This window comes from Gordionus sp. m RMFG-2023, chromosome 4 (assembly GCF_954871325.1).
Source record: "Gordionus sp. m RMFG-2023 chromosome 4, tfGorSpeb1-WG-v2, whole genome shotgun sequence".
NCBI lineage: Eukaryota > Metazoa > Nematomorpha > Gordioida > Chordodea > Parachordodidae > Gordionus > Gordionus sp. m RMFG-2023.
Window position 1 is genome coordinate 5,003,686 of NC_088778.1, and position 12,029 is coordinate 5,015,714.

The window sequence follows — 12,029 nt, forward strand, 5'->3', positions numbered from 1 at the left end:
TCTGTTAGGTCCGTGGTCTCAAACCCTGCTTTATTTTTTATTGAGTTTATTTTTCACCGCCATTGTAACCTTACCCAAAAAAAGTGTTGAAGATATGCGCGAGGTGAGAGGTGATAATTCGTATAAATTAATTCCTCTTAAACCTCACACTTTTTTATGTATCCAACTGAAAAAAAAAAATTTTTTTTTACATATTTTTATCCTTGAGTTCTTCAAAATTATAAGAGCGTATGCGGTGATGCGTGTCGGAGGCTAGAATAGTTTTATCGTCGTGAAAGGCCCACATACACTGGATTCTAACTCCTTCCCAACTTTCCACGATGTTCCCGTCTATGTCCTGTATATTGTGCGTTATAATAATGTATATTATAGGGATCATCCAAACCAGGCTCGAAACGGACTAAAAATCCCGGCCTGAAATTTTGGGATTTTTCTTTCACAATAAAACATTCCTAATGCTTAAACTAATCTCTAATGTGCGTATTAAATTATAAAGTTAAGTGATCTCATTTGAAGCTTAATCATGCACCAAATATAAATGTAACTAAGGTCCACTATGACATTTCAACTTTAGAAATATAAAAAAAGTTAGTGTTGGGAAGTGATTTTTAGCCGGATAAGCTCGTTTTTTAAGGGAAAGCTATCCATATCAAGTTCAACAATAAAGAAATCAAATAACTCGCGGCTTCAATGTTTAGCAGATTCCTTTGAAAAAGGCCTGTAAATTAAACCAAATCTATTTTTAGCCATTACCCATAACTCTACGGCAAGGAAAATAATTAAATATATGCAGAAATCTGTTTATGAAAATTTCGTAAAATTTTAAGCAGAGTTAGAGAATCGATCAATAAGCATCTCATTTCTTTATAATTAATATTTTACAATCATTCAATTAATCATTTCAATAAAAAACAATTAAACATGATAATAGTAGGGGGAAAAAAATACGAAAAAATATTTTACGCATAAGTAAAACTGTCCCCTGGTACCCCCGGTGGCAAATCTCTTCCCATCTTTGTGCCACGCTGCGCTTGTCAGGCTATCATCTGGAGAATGGCGCATTTTTATGTGCAACTCACCGGTCTGTTAAATGAATATATTTTCATTTATTTATGAAGCTGAATAATTACAATAATAAATAAATGGACATTGTTATAATGGGCGAGAAGAAAATATTTAAAAAAAAGGAAAAAGTAATAGTTATTATTATGTTGTTATTATAAAAAATAAATAAAAGAAATAGCGCAAATTGTTTTTTTTTTGTAAAAATTATTATTTATTTATTTATAAAAAAAAAATGTGTACATAATGCGCGAAAAAAAGAATTGTAAATAATTATTTTTTTTTTTAGTTTTGTTTTTTGTTTTTGTGTGAAATTAAAAGAAAACAATAAAGAATATCTAATAAAGAATATCTTGTAAGAACCACTTGTGTTATTTTTATTATCGAGTAATTTTGGGTAAAGGTTGGGGAAATAATCTTTTTTAAAAGACATCAAAATAGAAATGCTTAGACATCTATTAGCCAAATCCCGATGCTTACATAATATTATTTTAGCTAAAATCTTAATTGGGGCGTTTAGAAAAATAGACCAAAATCGAGTTTTTTCACCATATTGGGAATTGGATTGGTTTTAGCTACCCACCGTCTCCCCCCCTCCTTACTTTTTTATTACACCTTAGTTATATTAAATTGTTTCAAAATTACTTGAACGTTCCATAACCAAACTTCGGGGCAATCATCTGGCCCGCAAGCCAGCAGCATTGAATCATCAGGGCTCCAAGTCAGGTAGGATACACCGTACGAATGACCCTGCAACATGTGCTTTTTACTCACTTGGTGTGTTTCCTTCATTGAACCCGGCAAATATGTTTAAATTTTTTTATATACATATGAAAAGTACTTGGTTAACTATAACAATGTATGAAGGAAGCAAGATATTTTTAAACCTTTGACAAGTAAAAAAAACATAACTAATTACTAGTCCTCGTCGCCTGAGAATTAGATTATTCTATCTTCACTTAAAAAAATTTTAAAAATCAAGTTTCCATTGCTTTCAATAGGAAGGTTACCCTTATATTTGCTATAATCTGACTTATTTTATAAATATTTCGGATATTTTTTTATATGCATATAGAATTGTATAATTATAAAAAATTCGATGTAAAAAAGTAGATATGGAATAACCTAATTTTTCTCAATCCACTAAAAAAAACTATAAAATTTCTTATAATTAATTTTAGAACGAAGAATTGTTAGTTAGTGATATTATTATTGATTTTTACGAAATTTATATCCCAGATAATGACGGTGGAGTCCTTTGAGCCAGTCGCTAAATATTTACCGTTGTGAGAGAACTTGCAATACCAGACCTCGTCAATGTGATCGCTCAAGATCTGTTGGATTTCGTGGGGAAATGTGTCTCTGCAAAGAAAAATTTTGTTTTATTATTTTTTTTTAGCGAATCTTTAAATAATAACTTGTAGTAGCTATAATTTAATTATAATATTACGTTTTATGGTTGGGTTTTTTTTTTTTAAATATTAGCGAAACTATCAAAATAAATATAACAATTACATAAATGAAATAAAGTCTTTGAATATGAATTGGAAGGGACCGATTTCTTCTTCAATATTATAAAGTTTAATACTCTTAGCCCCTCATTCACCGTTAGCGCGAATTAGCGGTGAGCGCTAGCTGTGAATGTGGGATTAATGAAAAACCAAAGATCTGCAGAGTTACTATTTGCAAGGCCCGGCCCGGTTTTTTTTTCCAAAATATATATTTCTTATAGGTAATAATGGCGATTTAAAATATTAAGCCTAGCATGGTTAGTTTTTAAAAAAAATAAAAACACGGCTCAGGTCTTTTACGAAAACTATTATTATTGCCATAAAGCAATTTAAATCAAGCCCGTTTTGATCAATAAGCATTTTGCATTTTTTTAAAAATAAGATTGTGACCGGAAGGAACCGATTTTTAAAGGGGATCAAGATAAGAAGATTTTTGGTTGAAAACTAATTTGTTATTTATAGGTCAATTCGATAAATAAAAATTCAGAGTTTTATTTATATATATAAAAAAAAAATTTAACATGAGAAATCAAAATGGCGCCTCACCAGCTGATATGTACTCAACTAGACTTCAAAATGTATTCTAATGAATGTATCGTCATAATAAATGTCATTGTGGTTAACGTATATCCTTATAAGTTAATATTTGTCACGTCATATTTTAATTTTATCTTTTTTTTTCTTTTACTTCGAACAAACGTGATCGGTAAGCAAGGATGTACTGGGAGGCGTGCAAAATAAGGTGGCTCCGGAAGAGCCCGAACCGAACGAAGAGAAGTGTCGGTCGTAAAAGGTGCTGGTATTGTGCCGCTTTCTACGGCTATCGTTGTTGTAAAAGGCGGAGGGGGTGTTGGCGAAATCGTTAAAACTGAAGAAGTTATCGGTGTAAGGGAAATTATCGTTGAGGTTATTTTTGTTATTATTGCAGCCTAAATGTATCGATTACAAATAATATAATATTATGTTTATTTTTAGCTTAGCGCAATGTAACTAAATGAGCACCTTTTTAGTTTTGTATGTTTAGTACATATGTTTAATGTGTTATTTTTTCAACTTTGGATCATTTTTTGAAGCGCGTCATTTAAAATTTAAAAATCTGATCTTACCGGAAAAGTATTTCAGCACGTTTAGAATACCTACCCTATGAATTTGAGGCAATTTTGCCAGTGAACTTTCGAACTTAATATTATTTATATTGGTTTTTTTGCATAGAGTTCTCAAAATTTAAAGGTAAAATTGTTTAAAATTCATAAGATAGGTATTCTAAACATGCTGTGATACATTTATGATAAAATCAGATTTTTAGATTCCAAAAAAACGCGCTCAACACATTTTAAAGACTTGATTTTGCCGAAATTATATTCCAGCAGTGCTTCTCTCTTACCTAATTCCAAAAATATTTGAACCGGTTTTAAAGGGTGCTAATCGAGCCGATATTATTGTTTACGAACCGAACCCAAAACCCTTATTTGTTAAGTACAGTACCAGTAAACCCCCTGCCTTTTAATTAAAAGCACGTACACGAAAAAGTAATACCGTTATTGTCGAATACGTTAGTTACGGGTGTTGAAGGCATCGACAAGCTGGCAGATAATAAGGAGTTTTGCTTTGGAAGCCCTGTCCAGGTGAACAATGTAAAGATTAAAATATAGTAAATTAATTTTTTATTTTAAAAAAAAAAATTCATAAAAAAGGATAAGTTTATATCATAAGCCATAAAATATTTTTTTTAAAAATGACGTCTTTAGTCAAACTCCTAATAGTAGATAAACCATTCAACCCCGTAGCAATATTACCAAATAGCTTTCGCAGACATAATTCTTGACACCAAAAAAAATAACAATTTTTTTTTTATAAATGGACGCTTTATCAAATAAAACATTAAGTGGAAACCATTTTACTTTTTTTTATTAATCTTTGAAAATGATCTTTAAATAAAGGAAAACTTCTTGAAATTGTTATGATAAATGAAACATAATGGTACTAAATGTAGGCTAATTCGGTTCAATCTTCAGACACTTGCTGAAGAAAATCCGTTAACATTAAGGCGTTTTAATTTGTATTAATTTTTTTTCCAAATTTGAGCTGCTATCCTTTTCTTTTTTTTTTAAAAACCCCCCTAAGACAAAATGATAGTAGTGTTTAGCCGAACTGCTAAAAATATAGAATCTACCCAAATATAATTAAGTGTGTGCCCTGGTTCGACTAATTACTAAATAACCTAAAAAAAACAAAAGAAGTCGAATCAGAGCACAGTCTACAGGTTTATCTTATTTCCACTTACTACTAAAGAGTCAGCTGTTAAGCCGGATATTTAGCTTCGACTAAACAGGCCTAAAAAGTAAAAGAAAATTTTTTTTTTTAAAAAAAATACAAAAATAAACGAGAAAATAAATGCAAATAAACAATGCCACCAAATAAATAAAACAATCCACAATAGGGTGCTCCTATTCCAAAAGCTGTTTAGCCAAAGAAGCTAAACAACATTAAGTATCAAAAATAAGTCAAAATTGGACACACCCTAATAACGTTTGCTATTATTACTCTTCTATGTAACACGTATTAATTTAAAAATATACGTACATCTTTATTATTTATCTTTAATATTTCAAACATAATTAATAAGTTTTATAAAAATGATTGAAGAATAACAAAAAATGTTAAGCCCGACCTGAGTGTGAACTATTTGATTAAAATATCTATTTCTAAAATACCTAAGTGATGTATATTTTTAAAATTATTAAATCAAACCGTTAGTGGTTTTGAGGATGGTGTCGGTCCCGTCAATCATCTCCATCCCCTCTATACCATCTTTCGGTGAGAAGATGCCCTCATTCGTCCCGAAATATTTATTGTTTCGCGTGAAAAGCTCGTTGTTTTCACGGCTATTTAGATTTCCGAGGGAGAAAGGGTTTGACGCGCGGTTAAAAGTATTTATGCCACTCAGGGGGTTATTCGGGGAAGCGTTGTGGAACGAACACTTTTGCCTTTGAAGTTCTAGGGCTTGAGATAGGAGTTTGGAAAGTCTCTTGGGAGGTAACATTATATTGGCGGGGAGGAAAGCTTTTCAGCGTAATGTTGAAAGATTAGAATTATAAATTATAATAAAACGGGTTCCGAAAATATAATTAAAATATAAGTAAAAAGAGAGGAAATATATTAGTTCAATATTAGGTCACAAGTTTAAAATTTAGTGACACGACAATATGTTGTAATAAGTGTATAAAGCAAAAAAAATGTGAGATAACTTAACTGAAAAAAATCATAAATTTACTTTGCAGTTTTTCCATCAGTTTCTGCCTCGAATTATTGCCTTTTCCTTCCCACGCAGCTGTAGACCTAACATCGTCGGAGCCTTTGCACAGCAAATAGCTTTTGAAATAAGAAAAATATGCGTGTAAAAATTTTTTGGAATATTCTGGAAATAGTATCACGTTCAGGTTAAATCCAAGCGTCATCTTATCATTATTCTTATTAATGGTTATAGATCCGACAATTTTTTTTTCATTAACAAAAACCTGCTTAGTTTGTGCAAATGTTCTGAATCTTGTTTTAGGGCGGATAATTCGAATCTCAGGCAATAGAGAGCGTCTAGCGTTTTTCCTTCGTCCAAAAGTTCCAAGTACTTTTGTTCCAACAAAAGAAATTTCATTTTCTAATATTTCAAGATAAAAACTTAAAATAGAATTCATGTTTATTTCATTATCTAAACACATTACATTAGGACAATAATAATGAAAATGGCACTGCAACAATGGGACATATAGGGATAATATTGAATTATGATTAGCATTATCGTCCTAAAGAATTGAAATCAAAGAGCTTCTCATAAATTGGCAGGTGCCACTTTAATTCCGTAAATGGCAAGAATAGAGTTCTGAAGTTATCCAGTGTCCAATAATTTGACTTAGGATACAAGTAATAATTCTCTTGAAATACTTTTTATTGGGAGAATCAATATCCTTTAACAAATGTTTTCCTATTTGATTCAACCTTTGCGGTTTTAAAATCCAGAAATTTTGTGACTTTCTTGGAGGACAATGTTACTAAAAGCTTGCTTCGCGTGGCTTATAAAATTTATAAGATTACTGCTGGTCCATTCGTTTATTATCATAAACATAAGCTCATAATCATATACAAAGCAAACGGAAAGCACCTCTCAAAAATTTGTCGAATTTATATTCGCTAAGAAATATTCCTATTAGGATCTTTCATCCTAGCCATAACCCAAATCAGCATAACGATAAAGAACAACTTGGTGTGTGCATCACATTTGATTCCTGATCATCCAATTCCTGCTCAAAAATATTGGAAAAAATGAAGTTTTTTTGGGTATATTAAAGGAGTTGAGTTGAGGAGGCTTCAACTCCAATCAATTATTGGTTAACCGTGAGAAGCATTTTAAATTTTAAACCCTGAAACGTCAAGAGCTATAAATTGCATAATATAAATAATGGTACTATCGTCTTTCCATATCTTCCACAATAGGTACTGTCCATCTTCATTTTTTTCGTTCGTTCCAAGCCTTTTTAGTATCTTACATGGACGCAAGATGCATTTTCGAAGTTTAGATGACCAACATAAATATATGCAAGTTATAAATTTGAATCTATTAACGGGGCTAACTCAAACGAGGAGGAGGGTCTGAACCCCGAAAAATTTTATCCACTACATTGTGGTCGCATCAATTAGCTTAACTTATTAAGATAAACCTAAATACTCTTACTGATGATCTTGAATCTTATAAAGGTTTAAGTGGCAAGGGTTTGAGGAGGGGGGGAAATACTCCGGAGGATTTCAAACAAATTCATATTTTTTAAAAAATTGATAAATATAAAATCGTATTACGGGCATTGCTTCTATTTCGCTAACTTGCAGCATGGGCTTAAGCGCGGAGAGATCTTTCATCGCCTTTTTTGTTTTTTCAAAAAAAAAAAAAAAAAATTAATAACGAACTAGAGTTCATGTATCGAACCTGTATCTTACGGGATTGACGATTTATTAATTAATAGGGCCCATATATAGGAGTCAGCTGTGGCGCCATTTTGGGGTTCGCACGCCGACTTATAAATGCGCAAGCCACAAAATGGCGCTACAGCTGACTCTTATGTATAAACACTTTTAAATGAATTTAATGAATGAATGAATCGCCAATGTATTTGTGTATATATATATATAACATCATTCCACAGGCAGAATTTGAAGAAGGAAAAGCTCAAAACATTGAGCAAAAAAAAAATCATTGGAAAAATTTCCAAAAATTAAACATAAAATCCTGTTTGAGCGTTTCTCCAAAAAAAAATCTTTGAAGATTATTTGACCGAACCCGATCAGAGAATTTTTTTTAAAAAAATTTTGTCCGTCCTAATAAAGATTTTTTTTAGATCAAGATCTGATTCTACTTATTTTTGGTTGCCGTCGCGAAAAACAAAAATAGCTGAAAATTGACTCGTTTATATTTCCTAGAATTTAAAAGCAAATAATAAAAATATTTATACTAGGTGCTAGAGAAATAAACTCGTATATTTAAATTTGTGTTTTTTAAAAAAAGTGCTACAAATGGGGAAGGGGGGGGGGGGGTTATCATCAGAATTTCAAAATCCCTCTTTTTTCCGACATAGAAAATTAGGAAAAACAAAAATAAAAAATTGTGTAGTGATCTCAGGCCGACAGGAAATAAAATTTAAATTCATAATCCAAATCTGACAAACCGGAAACATAAACACGACACGTCTTTCCTGTCAGCTTAATAAATTACTTAATTGCAGGACTAACAAGATATATTATGAATTTAAAAAAATTTTTTTTTGATGGAGGGGTGAGGGGTATATATAAGTTGACAGGGCTTAAAACGCAATTTAAACGCGAGCAATGCTCGCTACTGTAAATTAGGCGAATCAACTGTCAGATCAAATCAAAACTCATTTAGAAAAAAATGGAGATTATTCTTAATTATGAATTTTGTTTATGAAAGAAAGTAGGTTTTGATAAAAAAAAAATTGAATAAAAAATATGTAAATAAAATTATATTATGACGTAATAAAAAAACTAAAGCATTTCCGAACCCAATATTTATCGGTTTTTTTAAAAAATCCGAACGGGTGATATTTTCAAAAAACAGGTGTAGCGATTATCATTGTTTTAGGGTTATTTTATGATCATATATATGTCGTATCCACGGGGATTCGTAATCTCTCAATTTTATGTCCTCCTACAGATGGCGATTTTCTAAATTTAAAAACCGGAAATGCATTCCAATAAACATGTACTCTAAATGTTTAGAGAACTTTTTCCATAATCTTTAGAACCTTTCCTATTATTTTTGTAGATATCCATTTTAAAAATAAATACTAAAAAAAAAAGATTAATGGCGAAAATTGTCTAAAATCCATAGGGTGTATATTTAAATATTTAAGGTGCCATATATGAACATTGACCGACCAAAGCATGTCCCATCTGTCCATCGATTTTTCGCTAAACGAATTCAATCATCGTTGAGGAAGAAGCAGAAAGAATATATATATATAATGCAGATTAATCATTATTTTATTTGTGTACAGTTAATACGTATTTGGGGCACATTTGTAATTTAGTACTAATTTACTTTAATAAATAAAATGATTTAAAGTTAATAGATTCTTATAGCGTCATGGATTCCATATCCCAATATGGTACACATATATAATTATAATTTAATAAATATTTTTAATTTGCTAATTCATATGGAATCAAAAAATATGTTTAATCATGTGGATCCAATAATGAGGGAGATATCGCAGTGACCAATAGAATTCTTGAGATGTGGCTAATAAATGCCTAAATCATTGTGGCCATCTATGAGAAAATTGTTCAGGCTCGCGTTAATATTTTTTTCCGGATATTGAAAAAATCGGACTCTAATCGCGCCGTTTTAAAAACTGTACGCGTACCCCGATAATACGTCAAATATCGCCTTGGCTTATTTAGGAACGGAAAATTTTAAAGCGTTTCTTGTTTTAGCCCATAGTTTCGCAGTTATTATTATTTTTGGCGCAGAAAATTTGTATTTAAAAAAATAATATACATATCGGATCGATATTGGGTATGTAAGAATAAACATCGAATGAGTGACAAATTTACGGCCCTAAGTTTCACAGAAACCTTGATGGACCTTAATTCATTTATCAAGCTCGACCCAGATCCGCAGTAAACAAATTTTTTAGGGCGAGGCCCGACCCAGCTTATATTTAATATTTATTTTAAAAAACCCCAAACCAGGCCCATGTACATGGTAAGTTTCAAAAATAGTTCCCAGGCCATTTTTTTTAATTTAGAAAAATTTAGGCCCAAGCTAATTAAATTTTTTTCTTTTTCAAAAACCTCCAGGTTAAACACAGATTAGTTAGAAAATATAATATTAGGTCCACGAAGATTTCTGAAGTATCACAGAGCAAGTTCTTAAACAAATTGGTAATAATACATCTGCCAATTTTTTGTGTTTAAAAATTTATTTTATTATTTTCGGCAGATAAGTTCCAATAAAAATACCACCCTTAATTTAAACAAAGAAAGCACTTCTCTTTTTTTGAGGGAACGTTAAGCCCTCAATTTGTAAGCACTATTATTCTGGCAGACAAATAAACAATTTATATAACCTGTTTTTTTTAAAATTGTTTTTTATTTTTCAAAAAATATTTTTGTAACCTTTGCCAAAATATAGCGTGAAAGAAAAATCGTGATAAGTTTTATATAAAAATAATAATTAAAATATGAAGAAATGTATGTCATCTTAAAAAAAAATAATACGAATCTTTAAATAGTATTTCATTTGGTTCAAAGTGATTTTAGTATTTTTAAAAAAAGAAGAAAAGATTAACAATCTTGGTGTTTAGTTTAGATTAAAGATAGGAATTAAAAGAAATCTAGATGAACCGCGGTAGCCCATGATTTTTAAACACAGTCCGTGGGTTAGGGGTTAAAATTAAACGTGGTCGTGACCGTTTTGCTATCTTTTTCATTGACCTAGGTCGCAAGTAAGCCAGCAAAATCATATGTTACTCTTAACCCCCCCCCCCCCCCAGGGATCCAAACAGAACTGGAAACGGTAAGATTCTTTCATATTAAAGAGAAATACTTTCACATTTTCATTTTAAATACCTGAAAAAAAAGTAAATTTAAAAACATTTTAAAATTATTTAAGAAAATTAAATTCACAAATTTGAAAATATATAAGGTCTAGTTTATTAAAATACAAAGAGAATTTTAATTGCACGATGTCAAGAGCAGTGTTAAGGATAATGCAGAAAAAAAACATGAAGTGAAATACTATTAATATGAATTCTGATTTAGGGAATATTTTTACTCCTATATGAGGATGGCTTCCTATATGTTTAATCTACCTCTAATGATTTAGAGGTAAAGGGCGTAAAAGGATCAAGTATTAAATATTTTAGAAATAATCATTTTGCTACTGCTCTATGTAAGAAGAATGAAGAATTCTAGTGAGATTAGATTAAAACATATAAGCAGATAGTAAGTACCTAAGCATATTTAAGTCAATGGTGTGTAAGTAAAATTTGTGAAGAAACACTACAAAATATTGATAAAATAGCCTCTATTGGATGTATTTCAAAAAAAAAATGACTGAACCTGGTATTAATAATAAAATCCCAAACCTATAATCATAAACGTTTAATAAAATAATCTTCTCGCGCCTTTCATATTTAAATAATGTCTCACACTTTGAGAGGTGATTATCCTACAAATTTTTTGCCGGCGATAATACGGCGGAAATAATTCTTTCCAATCGACTAATTCTTTGATAGCAGCAGCTTCTGTTACAAATAATGCTTTACTCTTTTGGCCTAGGTTAATCCAAATTTAGAGAAAATGCTTGCACTAGAAAATTATTTTCTAACGTGTTATTTTTGCAAATTTACATTTCAAGAAAAAATTACTTTGTTATTAGTGTCACAAAATATATTGATGAAAAAATGAATTTACTTTTAAGCCTAGGGAAGGCCACTTAAATAATAATTCTCATTTATTAAATTTGCTTAAAATAATATTTTTTTAAATAATATACAAAAGATATTCGTATACCAAAAAATGTCAAGTGATATTTGTAAGTGATGAATATTTTTGAATAATTAATTTAAATATCTTTAATTATTCATTAACCATTTTTTTAAATTTTTTTTTATGTATTTGATGATGTTAGCTGTCTAAGTTCAGCGTAGGAAGTGTTCTCAACTATGGAATCAATTCTTTCTCCTTATAGATTATAATAATTTATAAATTGAGTAAATTTTGTAGGTGCAAAAAAAAAATTAAGTTGCTGTTTAACAATATAGGTTTTAGTGTAAAAATTAAATATGCTACTCCCCCCCCCCCTTTTTTACATAATTCTAATAAGGCTAAAAACTGTTTTTAGGCCATCAATAGATATCCGTTATGGGTTCGAGGTATATTTATCTT

At 30.4% G+C, this 12,029-nt stretch overlaps 2 protein-coding genes across 3 annotated transcripts in view; both read right to left on the minus strand.

The window, feature by feature from the left end:
• The window catches only part of LOC135927871 (WD repeat-containing protein 26-like), a 32,426-nt gene that overhangs the window by 2,625 nt on the left and 17,772 nt on the right, over positions 1-12,029 (minus strand). Inside the window, exons 3-12 of one of the 2 annotated variants that reach the window (XM_065464100.1) lie at positions 7,422-7,484; positions 6,092-6,228; positions 5,848-5,945; positions 5,325-5,636; positions 4,095-4,190; positions 3,262-3,502; positions 2,286-2,424; positions 1,708-1,848; positions 964-1,083; positions 192-337 (exon numbers count right to left, since the gene is read on the minus strand). In XM_065464100.1, the coding sequence (XP_065320172.1) occupies positions 192-337; positions 964-1,083; positions 1,708-1,848; positions 2,286-2,424; positions 3,262-3,502; positions 4,095-4,190; positions 5,325-5,636; positions 5,848-5,945; positions 6,092-6,228; positions 7,422-7,484 (1,493 nt within the window). The remainder of the gene's footprint in view (positions 1-191; positions 338-963; positions 1,084-1,707; positions 1,849-2,285; positions 2,425-3,261; positions 3,503-4,094; positions 4,191-5,324; positions 5,637-5,847; positions 5,946-6,091; positions 6,229-7,421; positions 7,485-12,029) is intronic. The other variant, XM_065464099.1, reaches the window with a different exon arrangement.
• Positions 2,622-12,029, minus strand: part of LOC135927872 (fibrillin-2-like) — a 58,851-nt gene continuing 49,443 nt past the window's right edge. Inside the window, exon 17 of the mRNA XM_065464102.1 lies at positions 2,622-2,632. The gene's annotated coding sequence lies outside the window, so the exon portion shown is untranslated. The remainder of the gene's footprint in view (positions 2,633-12,029) is intronic.